A 27,816-nucleotide genomic window follows, 5' to 3' on the forward strand; every position below is an offset into this window, starting at 1 on the left:
CTGGAGATAGCATGAACCACAGACATCCACGTGGTCTCCAGCATCATCCCGTACCATGGACCTCAGCATGGTCTCTGGTAACAGTGCAGACTACAAACATCAACATGGTCCATGCCACTGTGTGCACAGCAGCCCTACTATGTCACTGCTGGCCTTTTTCTTTTGAGACAGGTCTGTCACTGAACCTGGCCCTAGGCTGGCAGACATCTTCCTGTTTCCACATCCACAGTATTTTGGTTATAGGTGCATGTGCAGCCATGCCTATACCGATATAAGGGTGATAGAGATTCTAAACTGTTGTATCCTGAAAGGGCTGAATGACCTAGAAGCTGATTGCCAGGTTGGCTGCTCGCCTATGGGAGTGGGAGGGTGAGCATGCTTGCATGGATAGCATTTTGCTAAGTCTTCGGGCAGGTGATGCAGCTGTGGGGGTAACTTGGGAGTCTGTGCCCGTCTTGACTCTTGGACTTGGCCAAGGCTGGGCAAAGGAAACAGCCAGTTGGACACATGACCTGGCGGACACTGCCACCTGCTGGAACCATTGAGAACTGTAGGCAGACAGCCTATGGGGTCTGGCATCTGACATCCTGGATCCTCTGAGAATTCCAACAGCCTTTTCTGACCCCCAGCAGAAAACAGGGTCCTCCACCATGCCCTACAGACCCAGGGGATTCTCTAATTGACAGCTCAAAGAGCTGTTGTTTTTTAAAAGCATGATAAAGTTGTACTGCAAAGGAAAACAATTATATTAAAATTGTAGTAAGCTTCTGTATACAAATACGTATTGTATGTTTGCTTATGTGAGTAATTGTGCACATATGCATGGTTACAGGTTAGACTAAAGGCAACCTCGGGTTTCGTTCCCAATAGCTCTCCGGCTTGCATTTCTTGAGATACTGTTTCTCACTAACCTAGAGACTGCTGATTTGGCTAGGCTAGCCAGCCAATGAATGAGTCCCAAGGATCCTCTTTCTACCTCCTCAGGACTGGGTTAAAAACACAGGCCACCATGCCTGTTTTCTTCCTTCCTTTCTTTTGGTTTTTTGAGACAGGGTTTCTCTGTGGTGTAACAGCCTTAGCTGTCCTAGAACTCACTTTGTAGACTAGCTGGCCTGGAACTCACAGAGATCTACTTGCCTCTGCCTCCTGAGTGCTGGGATTAAAGGCATATGCCACCACCAACTGGCCACCATCATGTCTGCTTTTTTTGTTTTTTGTTGTTGTTGGTTTGGGGTTTTTTTTTTTTTTTTTTTTTTTGTGCAGTTTTGTTTTTGCTTTTTAAACATGCGCTCCGGGAATCAAATGCAGAATCTTAAGGAAAGCACTTTCCCAGCTCAGTCCTCTCTCCTCGGGGCCTGTAATGGTTAACTTTCACTGTCCTTTTGATAAAATTTAGAAGTGTCTAGGAGAAAGGCCTTTGAGTGAGCCTGTGAGGGCATTTTCAGAGATTTAACAAGGAGAGAAGACTCTCTCTGGATGCGGGCACAATCCCAGGGACGCATGAACTAAATTTTAAAAAGGAGAAGTGACTCATTTATCTCATGCTCCTGTTGCCATGCCTTCCCTGCCGCGGCAAACTGTCTGCCTCGGCACACCACGAGCCAAAACACAGCCCTCCTCAAGTCATTTTGGCCAGGTGCTCTAATGGCGATGAGGACCGTCACTAACACAGCTGGGTCATCGTGCCTATAACAGGTTCTGCTTAGTCCGAGTCATCGCAGGATGCCCAAGAGATAGCCTACTGCTTCCAGCATCGATTACAAAGCTTCACGGACACACAGGGAACAAAAGTACTCTGCAACCGAGTGTACTTGATGAAGCTTTTATTTAAGGACAATGGGATGTCATGGAAATGAGGGGTACAAGACAGAATACTGTTTCAGCAGGATGTCCAAGGGCCAACCGACATTTACAGTGACAGGAGGCTACCTTTACAGTCTTAACTGTCCTTATCCAACAGGTGCAGGCTACCCTGGCACACCTGAGTGTGTGCACCTGTGCCTATCCATCCAGCAGGTGCAGACTTCCCTAGTGTACTAAATACGGAGGTAAGCCTGGATGCTTGTATCTGTACCTACTTACCACCATTAGTCCTTTCCCTTCCTTCCTTCCTTCCTTCCTTCCTTCCTTCCTTCCTTCCTTTTTCCTTTCTTCTTCTTTTTAATACAGGGACTCCTATGTGGCTCTGGATGTCCTGGAACTCACTATACCAGGCTGACCTCGAACTCTGCTCAGAGATCCTTCTGCCTCTGCCTCCCCAGTACTGGGGTCAAAGGTGTGTGCCACCACACCAGGTTTCTACTTAAAAGCTTTCAAGGTATCTTTTGCCTCCTGATTCTTCCTTCTACTATCTTGGGAGCAACTGTGGGTAAGGTGTCACACACACACACACACACACACACACACATACACACATACACAGAGACAGAGAGAAGGGGGGGAGAAGAGAGGGAGGGAGGGAGGGAGGGAGGGAGGGAGGGAGGGAGGGAGGGAGGAAGGGAGGGAGAGGTGCTGAGTCCTCACTGGCCCAACCTTCCTTCTTGCTCCAACTCTTGTTCTCAGTGGACACTGATCTTAAGGGTTTCTTTGAAAGAGGGTAATTTAGAGAACATTCTACAGTCATTGGTGTTTATTCTGCCAGCCCCCACCACCACCCAGCTTCTAGCAAGCAGGCAGGGGACAGAATTGCCTGGTGATGGAACTGCAGTAACAAAGGGCAAAGGGCCAGGCTCAGGCACTGCATGTGAGTTTCAGTTCAGGTCCATCCCAGCAGAGAGCCTTGTAGATACCCATCAGATGATGTACTGTCACTCCTCTGTGTGGCCCTCCTTATTGGAAGTGTGCCCATCTGAGTGTGTGCTACCTTTCCCTACACAGCTTCAATGATCTGTGGCCTCCTTCCTAGTTCTCCCGGGTTTGGGCACAGCCGCATTGCCAAAGGCCTCATGAGTCCCCGGTGAGCAACAGTCGTGGTTACAGGAAAGCAACAGGGAGAGGCAGCCAGGTCCATGTGGGAGAGTCTTAACAGAATACACCAAATATCAGAATCCTGCTCAGGAGAGGGTGGGAGGGTGACGGGGGAAGGCTACGGCAGTGACTAGAGTGCACAGATGAGTGATGACAGCTGGGAGAGGGACACAAAGACATATGACAGCAGCTGGACTGTACAGATCAGTGGCCAGTCTGGGCAAGGCCACACCTGTGTAAACCCCTCCTGCTCAGTAGCATATGTCACCCTGCCCATAGCTCCCAACGGGTGACCAGTGAACACAGACAGGTGCAAGCTGGGGAGTTCACACGTTGTAAGTTTTCACAGGTTTGTAGAGGGGCGGCAGCAGCCCGTGGTTCTCCCGGACGATTTCCAGGTACTCGGATGGTGAGTCCAGAAAGAGGGAGCCACAGCATAACTGACAGCAGCACTTGAGCCCAGTGACCTCCGGGCTCTTATCAGACAAAGAGAGAAAGTCAAAGTCAGCCACTTATGGTGAATAAAATCCCCATGGGCCAATTACTGCCCCCCACAGGCCTCCCCCCACCACCCCATTCAGTGGGCTTGAAAGCTCAGCATAGAGGAGATGGTCAGATGGGGTACCAGCTAGCTAGGCAATTCTACCCATGTCTCTTTGGTGCATCATCCCAAGCATCAGGGTTTAGCAGGACTCCATTCAGCACCAAACCCAGATCAGCGGTCTAGCCTCCGTCCTACAGAGCACCTACCTCCACTATGTCCTTCTGTTGAGTAGCGTTCCGCACAGTCATGTACATGATGAAGACCAGCAACACAGTGATGAGTGTGGCACATGGGAAAGCAAAGACGAATGGCTGGAAGGCTGGGAGGGAGAGAGGAAAATTAGAGGATTGTATAGCTGGTGTTGAAATACCGGTTTGAGGGTGAAGTCAAGTACTGCCAAGCCTGGTGACTTGTTCCATCTCAGGTGTGAACACGATGATAAAAGGAGATACCTGACTCCTCAAGGTTGTCCCCTGGCCTTCACATGTGTGTCATGGCACACATATACAAGCACACACAACAGCCAGTGAGTGGTGGCGCACGCCTTTAGTCCCAGCACCAGGGAGGCAGACAGGTGGATCTCTGAGTTTGAGGCCAGTCTGGTCTACAGAGTGAGTTCCAGGACAGCTGGGGCTACACAGAGAAACTCTGGAAAACAAAACAAAACAAAAAGGAAAGAAAGAAAATAAGAAAGGGAGAAGCACACACAATAAGTAAATACGTAAGTGTTTTTAAAGATATATTGTCTTGTATGTGTGTGCAGGTATATATGTGTACACAGGTGTGTGTGTGTGTGTGTGTGTGTGTGTGTGTGTAAGTCAGGACAACTGCAAATGTTGTTCCTCAGGTTCCTTTGGCTTTTTGTCTGAAATAGGATCAAGACCTTCTCCAAGCAGGCCAGGCTGGCCAACTCCAGGGATCCATCTGTCTCTGCTTCCCAACTATGTCCAGCTTTTTAATGGATTCTGGGGACTGAGCTCTGATGCCCATGTTTGTAAGGCAAGCACTTTGCTGACTGAGCCCAACAGTCTGTCTCTAAAAAAGCAAGCATGATGGAGGCGAACACAGGCAAACCCTATGGTAGAAACTCTTCTCCTATGTACATGTATTCTAACTAGACAAGGTCCATAGGAAAATCCAGGACTTAATTTTTAAAAATGCTAGGGAGATGGCTCAGTGGTTGACCATGTTGCTGCACAAGTCTGAGGATTAGAGTTCAAATCCCCAGAACCCATATAAATCCCAGGGGGGCACAGTGGCTTACCTGTAGCTCCAGCCATGGGAGGCCAGGAGCACCAGAGTCAACAGGTACAGAGACCAGCCATTAGCAAGCTCTGGGTTTGACTGGGAGACCACACCTCATTGACTAAGATGGAAGAATGATCAAGAACGGTTCTTCTAGATATTTTATTAATATGTAATTATGTGTATGTATGTCTGCACGTTAGTGCAGTGCCCATAGAGCCAGAAGAGAGCATTGGATTCCCCTGGACCTGGAATTACAGAGGCTCTGAACTTCCCAATGTGGGTGCTGGGAACCTAACTCCGGTTCTCAGCAGGAACAGTATACACTTTTAACCCCTGAGCTGTCACGTTGGCTGGAGGATGATTCTTTTTATTTCTGTGTGTGTATGATTATTTTGCCTGTATGTACACATGTATCTGGTGTCTGTGGAGGTCAGAAGAGGGCATTAGATTCCCTGGAACTGGAGTTAGGATGGTTGTGAGCCACCACATGGGTGCTGGGAACAGAACCTGAGTCCTTTCCAAGAGCAACAAATGTTCTTAACTGCTAAGCCATCTCTCCATCTCCCCAGAGGATGATTCTTAACATGAAACTCAGGCATCTACCTGGGCCTCTAACCACACCCCACACCCCCACTCCCCCCACACACACACAAAGAAAAATAAAGGGAAGTATGAGAATATTTAAAAATATAATTCATAATCTACTTGGTAGTTGTTAATGCTCAAAGAAACTTTGGACAAGTCTCACTCAATACCTGTGGCTTCTCCCAGTTCTCCCAGCATCCCTCAGTACCTGTGGCGCCTCTTAACACTCCTCACCGCACCCCCTACCCTAAGCCCCTCCCTCTGGGAGGCGGGGCTTCCATGTCCCTACCTTCAGCCTCATCTCTGGCTCTCTTGGCCCTGGCTGCCTCTCTTGCTCCCCCTCTCTCCTCTCATGGTCTGGTTTAATCTGCCAGCCATGCTCAGCCTGGACACTACTCTCTGGCTGCTTTCTCCCTTCTATCTATGATAAAAAAAAAATATCTCCATACTTTAGGAGAGGTCATGTCCTCCTTTTATTTCATTTTTTTTTTTCAATCAGTGGTATCTTCTTAGGGGCAGTTAAATTCTCTACCCTTGGTCTGTGGGCTGAACTCAATGACAAGTAGATAAGAGTGAAGTTGTATGGTTTCAAAGTCTACACTAGAGACTAATCAATGGCTTAATCTCTTGATAGAGCCATACCTGGACCACATTATTGGGAGATGGGGGGGGGGGCTTTGGAGGCCCATGATGATTAACTGTCAACCCATCATGACTTAGAATTACCTGGAAAGACAGTATCAGTTGAGGGGTCATCTAGATCAAGTTGGCCCATGGCCTGTCTGTGGGGGAACTGTCTTGATTGTTAAAGGAGGTAGGACAATCCACCCTGAGTATAGGAAAGCACTATTTCTTAGTCTGTGGTGTTAAGCTGTGTAAGAGTAAAGAATTCTGGGGCTGGAGAGATGGCTCAGTGGTTAAGAGCACTGGCTGTTCTTCCAGAAGACCCAAGTTCAATCCCCAACACCCACATGGTGACTCACACCTGTCTGTAATTCTATTTCCAAGGGGTCTGGTACCCTCACACAGACATACATGCAGACAAAATGCCAATGCATATAAAAATAAATGAATCTTCTTTTAAAACCAGTGAAGAAGTCTCTGCTCTTGGGTGTAGATATGATACTGACTAGCTGCTTGAATTCCTGCCTTGACTTCCCTCAATGACGGACTATACCCTGGACCTGTCAGCCAGATACACCTCTTCCTCCCCAAGTTGCTTTTGATCAGGATTTTATCACAGCAACAGAGACATTACATCGCCAAGGACATGAGGGCTGTCTTGCTCTGGCTCCTTCCTGTGTCTCCTTTGCCCAGTTCCATGATGTAAGCTGCCCCTTTCTCCAATTCCTGTCTACTGTGAAGGAACTCCTTGGTCACTGCTCCCACTGGTGATTGGTGACCATGGTGGCTTTTTTGTTGATATATATATATATATATATATATATATATATATATATATATATAATATGCATTGGTGTGAAGGCTTCAGATCCCCTGAAAATGGACCTACAGACAGTTTTAAACTGCCATGTGGGTGCTGGGATTGGAACCCTGGTCTTCTGGAAGAGCAGTCAATGCTCTTAACCACTAAGCCATATCTCCAGCTCAGTGACCATATTTTGCCAACGTTCATGGAGCCAAGCAGCTATGAAATGAACTCTCAGAATCCTTTCTCTCAAAACAATGCCAGTTGTTTAGTCAGGAATTTGGTTGTCAATGATGTAGACCCCTTCTGAGCAGTGCCGTGTCTTTGCCTCAGCTTCCCACCATCTGGCAAATCTGGCCTCACCCACAAAGCCTCTTGCCAGGAAAAGAATGGTGGAATAGAAAGAGGTCAGCGTTTGTGGTTAGGTGGTCATGAGTTCAAATCCTAGCTCTGCCCATGCCGGTGTGATGCTCATGGAGAGTGATGAAGAAAGCGAGGGGTATGATTGTACTGGGTCAGCAGTCGGTCACTCTCCCTTCAGGGTCATGAGGCTGCTTCCCAAGGAAAGGTGGTATGTATGAGTGCGCGTGCAGGTACACTTCCCTTTGGAGGCCAGAGGTTGGCATCATGTACCTTCCCCTACCACTCTGTACACTCTACCTTGTTTTTTAGAGTTTCTGTTTGCTTTGTTGGATTTATTTCTTGAATTTGTACTTATTTATTATTTATTTATGTGTGTGTGTAGGTCAGAGGACAACTTTGTAGAGGTAGTTTACTCCATCTACCATGGCCCTCCTGGGGCTAGAACTCAGACTGTCAGGCCTAATGCCAAGCACCTTTACCCACTGAGCCATCTTGTGGGCCCATTTTTATTTTGGGTTGTTTGTTTGAGGCAGGGTCCCATTTGGTAGCCCTGGCTGGCCTAGAATTTCTATATAAACTAGGCTAGCTTTGAACTCACAAAGCTCTGCCCGCTTCTGCATCCCAAACACTAAAATCGTAGGTATGCACCATCACACCCAGCTTCTACCTTACTTTTTTTTTTTTTAAGACAGGGTCTCTTAACTGAACTCAGAGCTCACCAATTTGGCTAGAGTGGCTTGCCAGGGAGTTCTGGGAACTCTCCTGTCTCTGTATCCCTGCCCCTAGTACTGGGGTTACAGACACAGGTTGCTGCATCCTGCTTTAATGGGTCCTGGGGACCAGGACTCAGGTCCTTGTGCTTGCACAGCAAGCATTTTACCCACTGAGCCACCTCCCCAACCCTGGACTCGTGTCTTCTCTACGGAATTCATGGGGTTCTGGACACTCACCAGAGCATGTTGGAGCCAGCAGAGCCCAAGGGACCCAGTGAGACCCATGAGGTCATCCGGGGTCTGGATTGGGGTAGAGTTCTTGGGGTTCAGGAAGAGACCAGAGAATAGAGGGGGCAGTAACGATGATGGCAGTGAGCACGTGGGAGCTGACTTCATTGTTACTGTTTAATAATGTTGATGCTCATGGAGATGTTGGTGGAGTTGATGGGGGCTATGTTACTAGGTTGGCAGAATTTGGTGGTGGTGATGATGCTGGGGTGCATAGATTTGGTAAATAATATTTAGTGGGGATGATGAAGTTGGTAGAATGTTAGGGATAGTATGATGGAATTTGGTGGTGGCACTGGTGTTGGTAGAGAGTTGTTGGAGGTATTGACGGAGTTTGGTGGTGGCTTAGAGGCCAGTAGAGTGTGATGGCATTGGTAGAGTTTGTCAGTGGTGCCTAGACATTGGTAGTGTTGAGGATGATCCTGGTGTTGGTGCAGAAGTTGGCAGAGTGCTAGAGATGGTGTTGGTAGAGTTGGTGGCAGGACTGAGGTGGTAGAGTGTGATTGATGGTATTGGTGGACTTTGTTATTGGTACTAAAGTTGGCAAGGTGTTCAGGATAATGGTGGAGTTTGAATTGGTGCTGAGATTGGTAGTATTGATTGTCAGTGGAGTCTGGAAATGATGATGTTGGCAGAGTGTGGGGGTGGGGTGGTGGTTTTAGCATTTGGTCATTGAAATGTGGGCTGTTTCTTTACCCAAGGGAACTACTCATGACCTTAGTGCTGGTAGAGTCAATTCTTGATGACCTGGGTAGGTTCAGCCACCAAGTGATCGGCTGGTCACCAGAGGTGGTGGCAGGGTTTTGATGCAGCAGAAGGCAAGGTGTCACTTACTGGAGGGCCACACCTGAATCCTGTGGTACTGGTGAGCTCTGCTGATGGCATTCTCAGCACGGAAGATGAAGCAATAGTCCCCAGGGTCCTGGAAGACGTGGGTCACGTTAAAAGATGTGCTGGTCACCAACACAGGGTGGCACTCTCTGTCCTCCACTGGGAGACATTGTGGCTTGAGGCCCCAGCACACCTGCAGAGGAGGGCTACAGAACAGCAGATACACGTTTTCAGAAGTGACTTAAGGAACAGGAGCCTGACCAAGGCCAACAGGATACCAGGCTGCCCTGGTCCATGTGATGGTTCATCTTTAATAGGACTTAGAATCACCATGGAGCCAAACCTCTGGGCATGTCTGTGACAGGGCTTCTAGGTTAAGTTAATTAAGGTGGTAATATTTGGTGGCACCATTCAATGGGTTACAGCCCTGAATAAATAAAAAGGGGAAAGCAGGCTGAGCACTGACATTCGTCACTCTCTGCTTCCTGACTGTGGATGTCATATGACCAGTTGCCCAAAGATCCCTCTGCTATGCCCTCACCCCACCTCCATGATGTGAGCTCAAACAAACCCTTCTTTCCTGAGGTTGCTTTCACTGGGTATTTTGTCACAGCAAGGAAAAAAAAATTAACTAATGCATCTCAACATCAAACATTCCGGTTGCAAGAACTCAAAAATACAAAAGAGCTCACAGTTCTTCTCCAGTTCATAGCCACGGGACAGAGCAGTAACATCCTCCCACGAAACCCAAGCTATTCAAGGGACAGAGCATGATCTATCGAGTCACTGGCAGTGTAAAGAGGCCACAGAACACCCATAGCACTCCAGGGGTTTACTCACCTTCCAAGGAAGTTTAAGGTCATTGTCAACTTTTGGAATGTCTGCAGTAGGGTAGGCCCTGAAATCTGGATGCCTTGAAGGGCCTCTGTAAGGAAGGAGCAACCCATCAGACCCGGTGGCTAATGATTAGCGCATGCTGCACAGCCCTTTAGGTTGCAAGGCCACCTCTATGTCCTTGTTTCTCACCCACTCTCTTACCCACTGTTACTAAGCCATTGACTAAGCCAGAAGAAAAGCACCAGCCATTGTCAGAGGCAAGGAAATTCCAAGGGCTGGAGAGACAGTTCACTGATGTCCTCGTTAGTTAACTTTGTCAACCTAACACAGCCTAGAGTCATCTGAGAAAGGAGTCTCAATTGAGGGATGGTCCAGGTCAGACTTGCCTGTGGATATCTCTGTGTCCACAGTGGGCAGCACCATTCTCTAGGCAGGTGGTCCTGGGCTGTTTAAGAAAGCTAGCGGAGCATGAGCTGCCATGCAGCAGTCCTCCACAGTCTCTGCCGTACTTCCTTGACATAAGTTCCCTTGGGGGTAATATTTTGTGGAATGGCAAGCAGGTGCGCCTTCAGGCTCCTGCCTTGAGTTCTTGCCCTGACTTCCCTCAGTGATGGACTATGACCTGGAGTATAATCCAAATAAACCTTTTCCTCCCCTGAGTTGCTTTTAGTCAGAATGGGAGAGAGGGTTGTTGTTGTTTCTTTTGTTTGTTTTTGAGACAGGGTTTGTCTGTGTGGCCCTGGCTATCCCAGAACTCACTCTGGAGAGCAGGCTGACCTTGAGCTCAAAGATCCACTGCCTCTGCCTCCCAAGTGCTGAGAGTAAAGGCATGTGCAACCATCACCTGGCATGTCAGAGTGTTTCATCACAGCAACAGAGACCAAAACAGAACAGTCAGTAAAGTGTAAAACTGAATACCACCCTCAGCACCTGAAAAAAAAAATGTTGGGTCCAGTGACACCTGCTTGAAAGCCCAGAGCTGGGGCAGTGGACATATGGAGTCACTGGCTAGCCAGTCTAATGTACTAGGTAAGCTCCAGGCCAGTGTATCAAAAGAAGGTTGTTGAGCCAGGCATGGTGGCTCACTCCTTTTATCCTAACACTTGGAGGAAAAGATAGGCTGACTGATCTCTGTGAGTTCCAGGCCAGCCAGAACCACACTGTCAAAAAACGACTAATCTTAAAAAGGTGAATTGACATCTGAAAACTCAAGGTTTTCCACTGACCTCCCCATGCAAATGCACATGCGTGCACACACACACACACACACACACACACACACACACACACACACACACACGGACTCAGGTGCACATGTACATCATGCACAAACCCTCACCCCCACATATACACACAAAGAGATCTCTGAAAACTGAGGTTTGCCACCCTTCACAGCCAGCTTTGATCTGAAACCATAACCACCAGAGAGCAAGGAGCATCGAGGACCAGCTCCTGTGCAGTAGGTGTCTGGTCAAGCTCAGGCTCTGGGGCAGGATGGTCTGAGCTCAAATGCCAGCTCTGCTACAGAGTGGCTGTGTGACTCTGTCTGTGGCCTTGGGTGGACCCTCTCAAGCAGACATTAACAGAGGAGATGGCTCCAAGATGTTGGCCCGGAATCGTGTGCATGTGGAAGGAGTGTTGTCTGGGCTCGTTGGGTACAGCCAATCTGGATGGGAACCTACCCCGAAGCCTTAAGGAAGCTGAGAAGTCGCCACTCTTCTGCACAATGCCCTTTGTGGCACCCGGCTTTGTCTGCTCCCATTCTGCCACCACCCTGACGTTCATCGCGAAGGTTCCAACACTTGAATAGTTGTAATAGGCCACAGGGTTGTCAGTTATCAGCAAGGTCCTATATAATGACAAGGAGAAGGGACTTGGACATGATTTTTCCCCTTCCAGGAATTCAGAAGAGAATCCAGCAAAGCATAATGGGAACACCTGTAGCTAAGGTGGAATCTTAAACTCAAGGCCAGCCTGGGCTACACAGACAAGCTTTGTCTCAAAAATCAAAGCACACAAAAACCCATAGCTTTTAAATTTGAATTTGTTGGCTCTAGCTTTCTACATTTCTGTTTGTTTTTGTCTTTTGGAGTGGAGTCATATGAGCCAAGGCTAGCCTTGGACTTGCTCTGTAGCCCAGGCTGGCCTTCATGTCCTGATCCTCCTGCCCATACCTCCTGAGTGCTGGAATTAAAGCCTGTGCCACCATACCAGGCTCTCATTCTTTCTTAGGGCTGAAAACATTTCTCAGTGGTTAAGACCACGCATTTGCAAAAGACCTGAGTTCAGTTGGTTCCAGGAATCCTTGTTGGACAGCTCATAGCCACCTATAACTCCAACCCTGCAGGATCTGTCACCCTCCTGTGGCCTCCATGAGCACCTGGCACTCATGTCCAGGCACAGACGTGAACACACATTCACATGAGTAAGAAAAATAAAAACAAACCTTTAAAAAAAAATCCAAGAACAATTACAACTACAAATATGGCTCAGTGGGCAAAGGTGCTCGCTACCAAGTCTAATGGCCTGAGTTTGATTGGCTCCCCAGGATTCATGTGGTAGGAAAAGAAAACTAACTCCCACAAGCTATCCTTCTCTGAACTTCACACACAGAGACAAACAGAAAAAGGAAAATATTTCTGCATAGCTCTGGCTGTCCTGGAACTCTCTTTGTAGACCATGCTGGCCTCGAACTTACAGGGATCCACCTGCCTTTGCCTCTGCCTCTGCCTCCTGAGTGCTGGGACTGAAGATATGTGCCACCACCACCTGATAGGATTTTTTTTTTTTTTTTAAGCAAATAGCTGGTCATGATAGCCCACACTTTTAATCCCAAAGAGGCAGAAGCAGGTGTATCTCTGCATTTGAGACTACCCTGGTCTGTATAATGAGTTCCAGGGCAATCAAGGTTACATAGTGAGAACTTGGGGGGAGGAGGACGCATACCCATCTCCGAAGTCCCATCTGTAGAAGAAGGAAGCAGACTTGAAGAAGTCGCTTGGGTCATGGAGGAGAAAGGAGAATCTAAGGCTTCTCTTGGTGATGTAGGAGTTTGGCCAAGACACGGAAGAGTTTTGGGTGATGACTAGGTTTCCCACAAGGGACTCTGAGAAAGACAAAGGGAGAATGAGCCCACAGAGGCACAAGGCAAGGAGAGCCTGAGCAAGGCAGCCACTCCCTGGCTCAGACTCCTCCTGCTGGTCAGAATTAGGTGTAGTGTTGGGGACCCCATAGGTTCTTCAACACAGAGACATCCCAGTCACCCCCTGCTGGGGGCGACCCACAGCACATGTTAGATGCTCAACCTGTGTCCCTGCCCACACCTCCCCTGCAGTGTGACTCCACTCTTCCTGGCAAAGGGGACACCCACCAGGAAGAAAGGCATGGGCTACAGCAGAGCATGGTGCCCACGCTTGCAATTTCAGTACCTGAGAGGCTGGGGCAGGAGGATCAAGAGTTCAAAGCCATCCTTGGCTACACAGTGAATTGGAGGTCAGCCTGGGCTACATGAGACCCTGTCTCAAAACAAATTTACATCAGAACTAAACACATGTAGACTATTTTTGCTGTTGTTAATATCCTCTAGGAAATACAGCATAACAGCCATTTACATTGAGTTTACATTGTATCAGACACTCTAAGGCATCTGGAGATGATTTAAAGGATATAGAAGGGACTGGAGATGTGGCTCAGAAGTGAGGCAATTGCCTAACACACAGGAGGCTCTGAGTTCCATCCCCAATGCCAAAAACAGTGAGGGACAGAGCTGGAGAAATGGCTCAGTGGATAAGAGCACTTGGTGCTCTGTCATGAAGATCAGAGTGCAGATCCCATCATCTGCAATGGATTCATGGGGTATCTGTAGCTGGAACGTTGGGGTATCTGGTGCCCTCTTCTGACCTCTGTGGCAACTGTGTGCATTTATATTAGCAGAGTTTATGGGCTTGGTTACATAATTCTATGCTTGTATTACTTTCTATATAATTTTACAAACATGGGCATTTCCACTCAGGACATTATAGACTCACTAAAAAGGTCATGATTAATAATTACACAAGTTGGGGCTATGCCATCTCAATAAGTAAAGGCACCTACCATCAAGTCTAAGGTCTGAGTTCAATCCCCAGGTCCCAGAGTAGAAAGGAAAAAGTCAACTCCTATAAGTTGTCCTCTGACTTCACATGGACATCATGGCACAGGTACCCACATACCTGTGCGCTCTCACTAAATAAATAAATGTAAGTAAATAAATGTTTAAAATACTTACATGTGTTAGTTGTGTGTCACAGCACATGCCTGTAGTCTTAGCACTTGGGAGGCTGAGGCAGGAGGATCTTCTTGAGTTCAAAACCAGCTTGAGATCTCCAGTAAACTTTTTCCCTCCCCCAACTCCCGGAGGGAAAAAAGGCACATAAATTACTTCAGTGTCTTCAGCCAGTCCCCTAAGGGTTGTGGGTTTCATTTGTTTAAATCTTTTTCTATTTCTATTATCATTATCTTGTACACAAAGCATTGCCTAAATGAAGGCTCATTTCCTGAAGGCAAATTCATTTCTGACTGTGAGCCCCAGATGGGTGCTGGGAGCAGAACTCTGACCTCTGCCAGAGCAGCCAGTCCTCTAAACTGCCCAGCCATTTCCCTAGTCTGTGATTATTTTATTTTTAAATCATTTTGTGTGTATGAGTGTATGTGCCTAGTGCTTTAGGAGGTCAGGAAAGGGCATTGGAGCATGTTGGGCTAGAGTTACAGACATTTGTGAGCTGCCATATCGGGGCTGGAAATTGAATCAGAGTTGTCTTCAAGAGCAACAAACACCCTTAATCATTGAGCCAACTCTCCAGTCCCTTTTCTTTTTATTTCTTTCTTGTTTTTTAATTTTGACTTTTTATTTTTTTCGAGACAGGGTTTCTCTTTGTAACAGTGCTGGCTGCCCTGGAACTCACTTTATAGATCAAGCTAGCCTCCAACTCACAGGGATCCACTTGCCTCTGCTTCCTGAGTGCTTGGATTAAAGGTGTTTTAATTTCATTTATTTATCTATTTACTCAGTGTGTGTGTGTGTGTCTGTGTGTGTGTGTGTGTGTGTGTGTGTGCACGCCTGTGCCATGATATGGATATCATGGTCTGAGGGTAACTTGCAAGAGTGGATTCTCTCTTCCCATTGAGTAGGTCCTTAGGCTGGCACTGTTTTCTGATTCTTTTTAATTTAATGAACAACCAAGAAAGAATCTTTGCTTATAATTTGCATTGGTTTGACTAGTGCCAGTTATCAAGGCTGGATATTTTTCTGTGCACCAAGAGTGTGGTAGCAGGGGAGACAGCTCAGTCAACTAAGTGCTTGCTTTGAAAGCTTGAAAACCTAAATTTGATCCCCCAAACCCACATTTTTTTTTCAAAAAAAAAAAAAAAAAAAAAAAGCTGGGCATGATGGTGGATTATGTTTGTAATCCTGTTGCAGAATATTTGCTTAACTATGTAAAGATGTGTTGCATTTGCTTAATCATTTAAAAATATGCTGCTGTTTTACCCTGCCCGCCTAGGCATCTGACTGGTCTAATAAAAAGTTGAAGAGCAAGTATAGAGGAAGATGGAATAGGTGAGACTTCCAGGCAGGGAGAGTAGGAGGAGGGGGAATTTAGGCTCTAGAAAGAAAAGGAGACAACACACGGAGACACCAGGGGCCAACCAGCCAGACATGGAGGAAGCAGGAAAATAGGACATACAGAATGAAAGGTAAAAAGCCCCAAGGCAAAATGTAAACAAATGGAAACAGGTTAAATTAAGTTAAAAGCACTAATGGGAGAAGCCTAAGCAAGGCTAAGCATTCATAATTAATAATAAGTGTCTTTATTTGGGAACTAGTTACCAACCCAAAGAAAATGCCAACTACATAATCCCAGTGTTGACAGCCTTTCTAATTTGTGATGAGAGATCCTGCCTCAAAAAAGGGGGTATATGGATGCAATGTGAAGAACAATGCCAGAGATGTTCTCTCTCACACACATGCGCGCACACACACACGAACATATACATGTAAACACACGTGCACAAGACTTGAAAGCAGGCCTGGTGGTCACAGTGGTGAAGCACTTGTACACCATGAAAGAAAGGCCCTCAGAGATCCTCACCTTTGATGGGGAGGACCAGGGCACTCCTGGCTAACGGCTTGCACATCCAGCAGTCGACAGCAGTGACCCAGACAGTGACTGGGAAGTCCCCAGGCACATTGCCCACCACGTGGATGGTTGAGGTTAGATTCTTCTCAGTCTTGGCAGTGAGTACCATCGGTGTGTGGATCCAGTGAAAACGGTAGAGGTGGGTGTCCACAGGCAGAGACAGGCTGCCATTGTCCTTGACCACTAGGCTGGCTGAGATGGTCACTTCTGTGCCAATGGTTGCAGGACCATCAGTAGTAAGACTAAGATTATAGAGACCTAGGAGACAGATGCAGGCCAGGTTTCAGGAAGGCAATGAGGAGCCCCTTCAGCTGCCATTCCAATCATGAACTATAACAGTGGAGCCAGTGAGGTGGTTCATCACACTGATGATATGAGTTTGATTCCCAGGTCAATGAAAAAAGCCACCCCCCCCCAAGTCTTCCTCTGTGCCCCTCCCAATAAAGGTAGCACCACAGAATGTCCCTATTTATTTACAGGGGATCCTTACTAAGACCCACACTTGATGTCTGAAATCAAATCAAAGACAGCACCAGACCCAATATTCCCTGTGTTTTCTCCTTGTTTCTTCATCTACTCACTCATTCATACATACAATTGCGGTGAACTTTAAACCAGGCACAATAGGAGGAACTAAGATTGGTGGATATGTCAGTAATCCCAGCACTAGGGAGGCTGAGGCAAGAGGAATGAAAGTTTGAGTCCACCCAGAGATACACAATATCTGTGTTCAACACCAGTTTGGGCTATATAGTGAGACTCCAGCTAAAGAAACAGAACAGAGCTGGGCAGTGGTGGTGCAGGACTTTAATCCCATCATTCAGGAGGCAGAGGCAGGCCTACATAATCCAGACTGGTCCTAAATTTGTGGCAATCTTCCTGCCTCCCCCTCTAGAGTGCTCCTATTACAAGGACATGCCACCACACCCAGCTTGACTCTACTCATTTTACCCAAGACTCTCCCAGCCAAAGTCCCTGTTGGAGGCTCAAGCCTTCCTAGGCGATAAGGCAAGTGGTGTCTGCACTGTAACCACATGAAACTAAGTGTAAATTAACCTATTGTGACTGCTTACATATACTTAAACTAAGCATTCTGTTTCTCAGTCACTGCACCCACACCCCCAGTGTTTAACAACAATGTAGCGGTTGGTCAATCTACTTCAATCTACTGCAGGCACACAAAGTATCTCTTTTAGCTCAAGGCTCTATTTGCCATGGGTGGTTGAGTCCCTCTCAAGTTTTGCTCTTTTCACTTCTTGTTGGGGGAGGGGGGAGCCAGTGAATGAAGCTCTGGTTCCATCCCTCCCATTCCATGAATGACGGTGACAAACACCAATAACCCTAGTACTCTGGAGGTGGAAACAGGAGGTCCAAAAGTTCAAGGCCATCCTCAGCTACATAGTGAATTTGTAGCCAGCCTGTGCTTTAGAAAAGTCTGCTTAAAAAAATAAAGCCAGCTGTCCCAAACACCAGCCACTCATCTACTCTGCTCCATTTCCAGGGATCCCACATGTGGTCATCTGGATTTCTGCTCCTGGCCCAGATCTATGTCCTACCTCTCCTTGCTTTTAGCATTGGATCTAATGAATCGTGGGATTTCCTTTTGGGGTGTAGATTAACATCTAGAAAACTTCCACCTGGCAATGAGCCACTTTAATTAATTCTTTCAGTTCCAGGAGGCCCCCAGTGGCGCACAACTTTGATCCCAGTACTCAGGAGGCTGAAGCAAGTAGATCTTTGTGAGTTCAAGGCCAGCCTGGTCTACATAGTTAATTCTAGGCCAGCCAGGGCTAAATAGTAAGACCTTGTGGAAAACATAAAACATTTCCAGTTCCCAGGATGCTTTGGTCCTTCTGACTTTAGGGCTTTTGTATATGCTGGACCAGAGGGCAATGGCACTCACTGCCAAGCCTGATGACCTGAGTTTGATCCCTGGGTATGCAAACACTCCACTGAAAAGAAATCAAACCTAGAAATAAAAAGAATGTCTGTCCTACCTTCTGTCCCATAGTAAGTTTTAGGAAGCTCTCCTGTGCCTTGACCCCTCAGTGCTCTCCTGACAGGTTGGGCACACTACTGTCGCTTTGCCTCTCCCAGTATACTTTGAATTTCTTGAGGACAAAGATCATCTGCTTCTGTATTTTACAAGCAAAAGGCCTACCATGTAGTAAGGAGCTGGAGACATGGCTCTGTGGATAAGAGTACTTGCTGCATAGGCCTGAAGACCTGGGTTCAATCCCCCAGACCCATGTAAAAGAGCCAGGCATGATGAGGTACACCTGTCTCTGGACTGGGGTGACAGGGACAGGAGGATCTCTGGGGCTTGTGAGCCAGTCAATCTAATGGAGTCAGCGGGCTCCAGAGTCTACTGTGATTGTTTGAATTTATTTAAAAGAAAGAATTGGGCCTCAAAGTCACATTAGCAAAAAAGTCAAGTGTTTGATCACAACCAGATGCTCTTAGTGGCCAGTATGAGGCAGTGCCACAGGTGGGCAGAAGCTGAAGAAGACGTCCTAGGTCACCTCTCCCCTCCACATACAGGAGCATGCACATGAATGCACATGCACCATGTGTATACCCATGCACAGGCGCGCGCGCGCGCGCACACACACACACACACACACACACACACACACACACACACACACGTTCAGTGTACTTCTGAGTCATGTGATTAGCTGTAAAGGAAGATGTGGCCCCTGGGGGTGACTGACTGAGCCCCTCGGTGTGTCCCACTCTCACAGGTGCTGGGGTTACCTAGCACAGACAGTGTTCCTCCTCAGAGTGAGTTCACAGGATACCTGCCAGAGTCTTCAGCAGAACCAGGAGAGGAGTCCATCTGCCAATGCGCCACTCACAGTGTTCCCAGTCCCAACTGGGGACTTTGGCTTCAGTCTTTTCTGTTGCTCTGCCCCCATGTTCCTATTATGAATCCCTTTTCTTCAAATCCATTTGTTGAGTTATAAAGCTGTTTGAGTCAAGATGCTAAAGGCATGGGCCATGACTTCTATCCAAGATACCATGGGTTTGAGGGCTAATATGGTCAACATGGTGGAATTTAGTTTAGTTTTGAGGCTCTGTATGGAGTCCTGGCTGTCCTGGCATTCTCTATGTAGACCAGTCTGGCTTCAAACTCACAGAGAGCTACCTGACAGTATATGCAGTGAGACTGGCTGCCATGGCTCCTGCTGCTAAAAGGTCCCTGATATGATGGCCTCTGTTTTTGAACACTTATTTATTCATCTTTGGAGGGCAAACATATGTGTGCACATGTATGCACAATGGCATGTAGCAGGGGTCAGTTTTCTCCATCTGATATATGGGTTCCAGGAATCAAATTCAAGTCTTCAACGTTAGCAGCAAGTGCTTTTACCCTCTGAGGCATCTATACAGCCACATCTCCAGCTGTTTTATCATACCACCTAGGCAAGTACATAATACAAAAGAAAAAGAGCTACATTTGCTATCCCCCCGGGGCTATTTGCCCTCCCTCTAGTCAGCAGGCAGCATATCCCTTTCCTCAAGGGCTCTTATCTGTCTCCCCCCACCCCCTTCACCACCCAGCCCCTCCTTCCTCCCACTCAAGTGGAGGAACAAGGACCAGAACGAGGCTCTGAGGTGGCAGGGACACTGAGCTGCATGTTAATTGCCATCCTGCATCTGCAGTGAGATCGGGCTGACGCAGATAGGTTGCCATGGAAATGGAATCAGGGGGCAGCTGGCTGGAGCAGGGAAGAAGGAGGACCCACTGACGTTGTTGCAAATGGTTGCCCAGCTCATAGGCACTCCCACTAGCTCGGCCTGGAGGAGACCACAATGGTCTTTTCAAAACCGGAAGCTGGGCTAGAGAGATGGGTCAGTGGTTAAGAGCCCTTGCTGTTCTTGCATAGGACCTGAATTAAGTTCCCATCATCTACTACAGACAGCTCACAACAGCATCCAGAACCTGAGGATCCTATGCCCTCTTCTAGTCCTCTACGGGCACTCAAACACATGTGTGCATACACTCACGCTGATAAATGTGCACACACATAAATAAAAATAAATTTAAAAATTAAAAAGATTAAAAACAGAAGCTGCACCAGGCATGGTGGTGCAGCATGTCTCCATTGCACTTGAGAGGCAGAGGGATGCAGATCTCTGTGAGTTCAAGGCTGGCTTGGTCTACATAAATGAATTCCAGGCCATTTGGGGCTACATAATGAGATCCTGCCTCAAAACAGAACAAAATACCAGCAACAATGAAAACACCCAAAACAGAAACAACAAAAAACTAGAAGCCGGGACTCAGTTAATAAAGTAACCACCTAACATCCATGATGCCTCAGATCTGTCCCCGGTACCTCATCATACTGAGTGTGGGGGCACACACCTGTAAGCCCCAAAGCTCTGGGGGTGGAAGCAGGAATATTAGAAGTAGAAGTTCAAGGTTATCTTTGGCTGTATCAGTTTGAGACCAGCCTCCCAGGCCACATGAGACCCTGGACTCCTTTCATTGGGTCAAGGCAATCTCCTTCTTCCTCTGGGCTTTTGAGAAGAGTTCAGGGTATCCAGGCTGAGGTGGACAGTGAAGGCTTTTGCTAAGTGTGGCTGGAGGAACCAGGCTCAGTGCACCCCATGTGACCCTGCTCATTCAAATTCATCTTTCAGGTTTGGGAGCTTTGGTGAATATGGAACCTGGGAATACAGAGAACAGCCAGCCAGCAAGGCAAGGATTTGGGGGTACCCCCAAGTTCACGCAAGCGACATAGGAATGAAAGTGCCAAGACAGAAGGAAGGGGCAACTTCCTCAAGAGCATGATGGCCCCAGTTCCCTACCAGCTTTCCAGGGCTTCAGTGTTTTCCCATGATACATGTGAGGCCTGGAACATACTAGAAAATGACTACTGTGGCCTTTTCCCATAACATATGTAGGCCAAAAATACTTGTCAAACATACCTGTGACAATCTAAATAACCCAAAAATCAACCTGCCTCTGCCTCCCAAGTGCTGGGAGGTGAAGTCAGGAGTTCTAGGCCAGCCTGGGCTACATAAGATCCAACTGGAAAAATGTTTTTTAGTGTAAGAGAGAGAGAGAGAGAGAGAGAGAGAGAGAGAGAGAGAGTGTGTGTGTGTGTGTGTGTGTGTGTATAAGAGAGAGAGAGAGACTAGAGTGGTGACTCATACTTACTACTCCAGCACTGGGTAAGGGGGTGCAAGTTAGAGGCCAGCCTGGGCAATTAATGAAAACCTCATCTCAAAATAAATATTACCTGATATGATGGCACATGCCTTAATCCCAGCACTGGGAAGCCTATGGTAGGAAGATCTCTGAATTTGAGGTCAGGCTGGGTACAGAGTGACTTCCAGGACAGCCAGGGCTATACAGAGAAATCCTGCCTTGAGATGGATGGATGGGTGGATGGGTGGATGGGTGGATGGGTGGATGGGTGGATGGGTGGATGGGTGGATGGGGGAATGGATGGATGGATGGATGACAGACGGATGGACAGGCAGATATTTAGTTGTATATTTCTTGTAAATCACATAACTTTTAGACACATATAACCCAATAAATCAGGGTGTCCATTTCTACATGAATTGTATGTTGAATTTCCAGGAGTGGAGGAGGGTGCAGGTGATTTTATACATGCAAAATTCCCACAAAATCCTCTGATGCATGCAAAAAAACACAGGTTGTTTTTTATTTTTAATTTACTTCATGGCTCTGCCGTTCTCCCTCTTCCCCCACCTCTCTTTTAATGGGCGGATGTGCTGTGAAGAATGATGTGAGGTTCCCCCCCCCCAGCTGCTCACAACGCCCCCCCTCCCCCGATCTCTGACAATTCTCGAATCTGGGTTGTTTGTTACTCCTAAAATGGGGTGGGAAGGTTGATTGATGTTGGTCTTTTCATCGCGGAGAGATGGGTCCTGGTGAGCCTGGGGAAGAATCTGTCGACTGAAAGTCCCATTTAAAAAAAAATCATTCCCAGGGAGGAAATGGCAGACTGGCCTCCTCGGCTGCAGACTAGTACCTGCGCGGCCCCTAAGCCAATGTAATCATCGGTGGAAACCTCTAGAAAAAGGCGACATCTTAAAGCAAAAGCACTGCCCCATGCAGACAAAGGGGGCGGTTCTCCCTGGGGGTGGCTGAGGCGCGATGACCTCTCCCAGCCCACCCGGGGTTCCCTTCTTGCTTCCATGCTCCTTGTCCTTCCCCTAGTATCAGTCCCAATCATCGGTATGGATGTGCTTCCCCAGGGCAGAGTGCTGGAGGCAGGCATCGAAGGGGAGCAGGGAGACACCCCTAGTGCTGGGTGACTTCTGGGCAGAGGGGTGTCCAGCAGGGGTAGGGCACACCGAGTCATCTCGGTAGCTCAGGTTCCGGATAGCACTGGACAGATCCAGGCAGGATCTGGCTTACCTGCAGCCACCCTCGCTGGACCCAAAGGCAGGAGGCAGGCGAGCCAGAAGACGAGGCCGAGGTCGGACCAGACATCGGTGGCCTTGGCCATGGCGCAGCGTGGATGCTGAGGGACTCCGGGCGGATGCGCAGGGAACAGGGCTGGAGCTCCGCAGTGGCGGCTCCGAATGGCTGTGCGTGGAGACGCAGCGCTTGCCTGTCCCCGCCTGCATACACCTCCGCCCACACAGCCCTCCCCGGAGCCCCAGAGTCCCTCCCCTCAAGGGATCACAGAGGACCATCCTTACTTCACTAGGTGCGCATGCTCTCTTCCCCGCATCGTGCTTCAGTAGGGTTCAGAGCCATCTTTCCAGCCCAAGACAGGATCTCTTTACTGAACCTTTAGCTCACCAAGCTGGTTAGACAGACTATCAAGCAGCCCTTGGAATCTGCCTACTCCATTCTTCCCAGCTCTGGGGCTACAGATGCTCACCACGCCTGACTTTTACATGCGTGCTGGTGATCCGAACTCAGATCCTCAAGCTTGCACAGCAAACGATCCACCAATCCCCCTCCCTAGCCCTTAATCCCTCTTACTGCCCTAAATTTCCACTACTTTGTATACATTTTTGTACTTACAGAATGTCTCCACTTGAACTAGCAACAGTTCCTAGGGGATAGCCTTAAGGAAAAATGTACACACTTAGCCCAGTGGTGGTGCACGTTTTTTTAATCCCAGCACTCAAGACAGAGGGAGGCAGATCTCTGTGAGCCCGTGAGTTCGAGGCCAGGCTGATACAAAGCAAGTTCCGGGAAACCCTGTCTCTAAATAAATAAATGAAATTGTGGGGTTTTTTTTGGGGGGGGAAGGGTTGTTTTTTGTTTGGTTGGTTTTTTGTTTATTTGTTTGTTTTTTAGACAGGTTTCACTGTGCAGCACTGGCTGTCCTGGAACTCATTCTGTAGGCCAGGCTGGCCTTGAACTCACAGAGATCCACCTGCTTCTGCCTCCCGAGTGCTAGAATTAAAGTAGTGTGCCACCACTACCCAGCTTGTTTTTGCTTTTTGAGACAGGTTTTCTACTGTATGTCTTAGGCTGGCCTGGAACTCACTGTGAGCCACTGTGTCACTTTCTTCTTGGGAAGACTGCTATGCAGCGAGCCCCTGAGATCCAGCCAGAGTTTTCCCTTGCACGGATGGAGTTCCCCTGATTCTATTACGCTTCCATAGTCTATACACTGTGGTCCTTCCCAGGGCCACGGGCTCTCAGACAAGGCAGAATTGCACATTGCTAGCTAAAAGGTACACCCCTTTTGAGATAGCAAATGAGGGTCGGCAGCCTTGCCCATATGTATGTCTGTTTCTATGAGGGAAACTCAACAGTAAATAGGCCCAATCTTGAGGGGCTCTGGCAAGTAGTTGTAGTTTCTCTGATGAAGATAATGGCTGTCATATTCAGAGAACCCAGGGACCGAGGATAGGCATGGCTAATAGAACCTCGTTCATTTTAGTTGTGTTCTGTTTGGGCTAATTTTTCCAGGTAATAAAAAGTTGGCAGGTATTCATCTATCCACGTAATCCTGTGTGTGTATGTATTATCAAATGCATACTAGTGTATGCACAGAGGTCAGAAGATAACTTGAAGAAGCTGAGTCACTCCTTCTACCACCTGGGTCAAGGGGATCGAACTCAGGTCCTTAGGCTGAGCAGTAAGTACCTTTGCCTACCAATTCATCTCGTTGTCCCCTCGATGATTTTTGTTAATGATAGCATTTTGAAAGCAGTTTATTCTGTCTGTTGGACTTAGCAAGGTGGTACAATTGAGTATCCTTTGGTCACAGATGGCAGAAGCCCCAGGGATCCTATTCCTACTAAGGCAAGATGAGGCAGGGAAAACTTGGTGAGGTGAGAAGGGGAAAGGCACTCTTTTATCTTGAAACCTGGTTAAAATCTCTTTCCAGGAAAGAAGCAAGACTTCCTGCATACCCATATATACATATATATGTTTGGAACCTGTCCTGGAACTCTCTCTGTAGACCAGGCTGATCTCAAACTAAGAGAGATCTGCCTGTCTCTGCCTCCCAAGTGCTAGGATTAAAGACAAGAAGACTCACCCATCCAATCAACTGAGTGCTTACTTAGCTCAGCTTTGTTTCCTAGATCAGGGTGATTATTGTGTAGGTCATAGGTGGAAAAGCTTTTGTCTCTCTTGAGATGCTGTCATTTGTATATTGTTCTGTGCAGGTATTCCACTGAAATTGTACTCATGGTTTCTCCTAAGATCCCCAGATCTGTGCACATGCCTGCTGTACTCAGCTATTTACTGTGTAGTGTCTGAGAAGTGCTACTTACACAACAAAATGATTCCCTGGCCCAATGAAATATTTGTTAATACAAAGACTCTTTGGTTTTTCTTTCTCATTCTTACTGTCCGCTTGTCCTCCATGAGGGCCTTGGCCCTCTGCCCACCATTCCCCCTGCTCTGTGGGTCCCTGCTCTGCAGATCTCCCTTCACCAGCACTTGCTAAGCACAGTGGTGGAAGCCAATAGTTCTCACTTCACCCAGTCAGGGCTGCAGCTGAGTCTGTGATGGTCATGGAGAAGCTTGTGTGTTCTTTGTCTGTGGTTGCCATCCTGACATTCCTACTGCAGGGCCCTTTGGTCCTCCTCAGAAGGGCCCAGGCTTTCAGTCTGGTTTGGAGCTAGCCTCCATGATAGAAAAATTGGGAGTGTCAGCTTTTCTTTCTGCTGGACAGAGAGATTCGCTCAGACAAATGGGCATGCACCCTGGAAACTGACAGGAGATAGGCAACCTGCCTCAACTTCACTGGGATGAGTGCGCTTTCCAAGCATTTAGAGCACACACATTTAAAAGTGAGATGTGTGTGAACTCTCTTTTTTCCATTAATTTGTGTATGGGGAGAGCGGGAGATTGTTGTTGTTATTGTTCCTTAGTTTGGGTATAAATGCTCTTCTGTCTGTGTATTTAACTGGCTTTGTGTCTCCTGTGTGCATATATAATTTAGTGGAATAGTGATATAAAGAGCAAATCTCCTGTTTCAATTTTGTTTCGTTGTTGTTTTGGTTTGGTTTTTCGAGACAGGATTTGTGTGTGTGTGTGTGTGTGTGTGTGTGTGTGTGTGTGTAGCCCTGGCTGTACCAGAACTCACTCTGTAGACCAGGCTGGTCTTGAACTCTCAGAGATCCACCTGCTTCTGCCTCTTGAGTGTTGGGATTAAAGGAAGGCTCCACTATCACCCGGCCCTCCTGATTTAATTTTGAACTTAGTGTCTACATTACATCATGACTATTCCAAGCATTACAGAAAAAAATTTTAATTCCCCCATTTTTATTCTGAGAGAAATAGAAACATTGTTTAAAGATTCTATTTTTATTTTTGATTATATATCTGTCTGTGTGTATGGGCCCAAGAGTGCAGAGCCCTCAGAGACTGAAAGGGGGAGGTGGTGTTACAGGCAGTTTTGGCCACCTGATGTGGGTGCTGAGACCTGAGCTCAGGTCCTCTGGAAGAGAAGCTGGAGTATTTAGCTGCTGAGCCATCTCTCTAGCCCCTTGAACAGTACTGATGATTCCTATGACAACCTTGACTTCACGGTGGCTAGGTTATTACTGGTTCCATGGTGAAGGATTCATTTACATAATGACTTGAAATATTATTTAGACTATAGCAATCATGGCAGTACTTGAAACTGACATAGCCACAGGGAATGAATGTGTTTCTGCCATGTCCACGTACCACAAACATTTTGCCTTGTTTCCCCAAATGATGCTGAGTAAACCTGAATTGACAAACAGGAGCAGAGCACTTACTAGGTTTTTGTATCATATCGTTATTGAAGTTCCCTGTAGTGGTGTCTTGCCAGTGAACCTATAAAGATGGCCACACCCCTTTGGGTGTGGCTTCAGGTGGATGGAAGCAGAGAGAGGGAAGAAGCATGAGGCCTGGCTTCTCTTGCAGGCTCTCTTTTTCTCTTAGGTCAGCCTATCAGATAGGAGGGGCAGAGAAGCGCTCCTGCCGTTCTTTACTATTATCTGTGTAAGTGTTTCCCAATAAACACCCATTTATCATTTACCTTGGGTCTAGTGATATCTTCACACTCATGCCTTCAGTTCCCAGCTGCCTCTATATGTAGCTTGCTGTAAGAATAAACCAAATAGTTCCTTAAATACATGAGCCATTGAAACTGAATATTTGTGAGTTGAGGGGATTTGTTTGTTTGTTTGTTTATTTTTCAAGACAAGGTTTCTCTGTGTAACTTTGTAGACCAGGCTGGCCTGGAATTTACAGAGCTCTGCCTGCCTCTGCCTCTGGAGTGCTGGGATTAAAGTCCAACCGAATTGCAGGGAGTTTTCAGAGGATTTGTAGCTATTTAGCTCTCAGTTTTTAAGACTGTAGAGTTATGGGGCTGGAAAAATGGCTCAATGGTTAAGAGTATTTGCTCCAGGCACAGTCTTGGAGTAATCCAGGATGACCACTCTGATCTTTGTTGATAAGGATAATGAAGAACCAAGCAGCGTTTGGCATTCAAGGATGGATTGAAGCTGGCTAGTGTCTGGTGTCAAAGCCTCAGATGGGAAATTGCAAGTCTCAGTACCACAAGTTGGCAAAGTGTTCAATTCTTCAGCCTTGCCTAAAGCCAGCAGAAAGGCTTTGGGAACTGTCATCAGAGTTACAGAAAATCCAGCAAAGATCAATAGACCCCTCAAACAGAAACAGCCAACGTTGACTGTGAAAAAGACCACCGAAAAGGCTGCTAAGACACAACAGGCTCTGTTCCTGCTTCTGATGACACCTACCCAGAAAGAGAAAAGTTCTTCCTCTTCAATCCTCTAGATTTTGAGAGTTTTGACCTGCCTGAGGAACACCAGATTGCACATCTCCCCTTGAGTGGAGTGCCGCTCATGCTCCTGAATGAAGAGAGTGGGCTTGAGAAACTGCTACACCTGGACCCCTCTTCCCTCTGAAGACACCCTTTCTACCATGGGAATCCAATCGGCTGCAATCTCCTTCCAGCATTACCTGTTTGCTACGATGAAGATATTTAAACTTCTTACTCCCTTATATCTTATGTATGTTGTATTAATTAATAAAGCATTTGTGTGTGTAAGAAAAAGAAAAAAAAGAGTATTTGCTCCTCTTCCAGAGGTTTCAAGTTCAATTCCCAGCAACCACATGGTGGCTCACAACCATCTATAATGGAATCTGATTCCCTCTATTGGTGTGCATGAAGGCAGGACACTCATATACATAAAATAAATATTTTTAAAAGGTTGTAGAGTTATTTTCTCTTGTTTTTGTTTCCATATTTTTCCAAATAGGGACGTTTAGGGCATAATATATAAGGTGGTTTGGATGCTTCGTGTAGGTGTTAGGATCCAAAGAGTTAAATTTAATGACAACCTCCCAACTGCTAATGATCTTTTGCACCCTGA

General features: G+C 47.2%; 1 protein-coding gene and 1 pseudogene across 1 annotated transcript; one reads left to right on the forward strand and one right to left on the reverse strand.

The window, feature by feature from the left end:
• Window positions 1-2,976: 2,976 nt before the first annotated feature.
• On the reverse strand, window positions 2,977-22,566 carry Tmem130 (transmembrane protein 130). Its single transcript, XM_051205487.1, has 8 exons — window positions 22,385-22,566; window positions 15,934-16,239; window positions 12,752-12,911; window positions 11,488-11,654; window positions 9,809-9,893; window positions 8,972-9,174; window positions 3,718-3,830; window positions 2,977-3,443 (listed from the first exon to the last, which is right to left on the reverse strand). Exons 1-8 carry the CDS (start codon window positions 22,473-22,475, stop codon window positions 3,294-3,296), a joined length of 1,275 nt encoding a protein of 424 aa, XP_051061444.1. The 5' UTR covers window positions 22,476-22,566; the 3' UTR covers window positions 2,977-3,293.
• Window positions 22,567-26,845: 4,279 nt separating this feature from the next.
• On the forward strand, window positions 26,846-27,419 carry LOC127237348 (securin-like; annotated as a pseudogene).
• Window positions 27,420-27,816: the final 397 nt, after the last annotated feature.

This window comes from Phodopus roborovskii, unplaced genomic scaffold, assembly GCF_943737965.1.
Source record: "Phodopus roborovskii unplaced genomic scaffold, PHOROB, whole genome shotgun sequence".
Taxonomy (NCBI): Eukaryota; Metazoa; Chordata; class Mammalia; order Rodentia; family Cricetidae; genus Phodopus; species Phodopus roborovskii.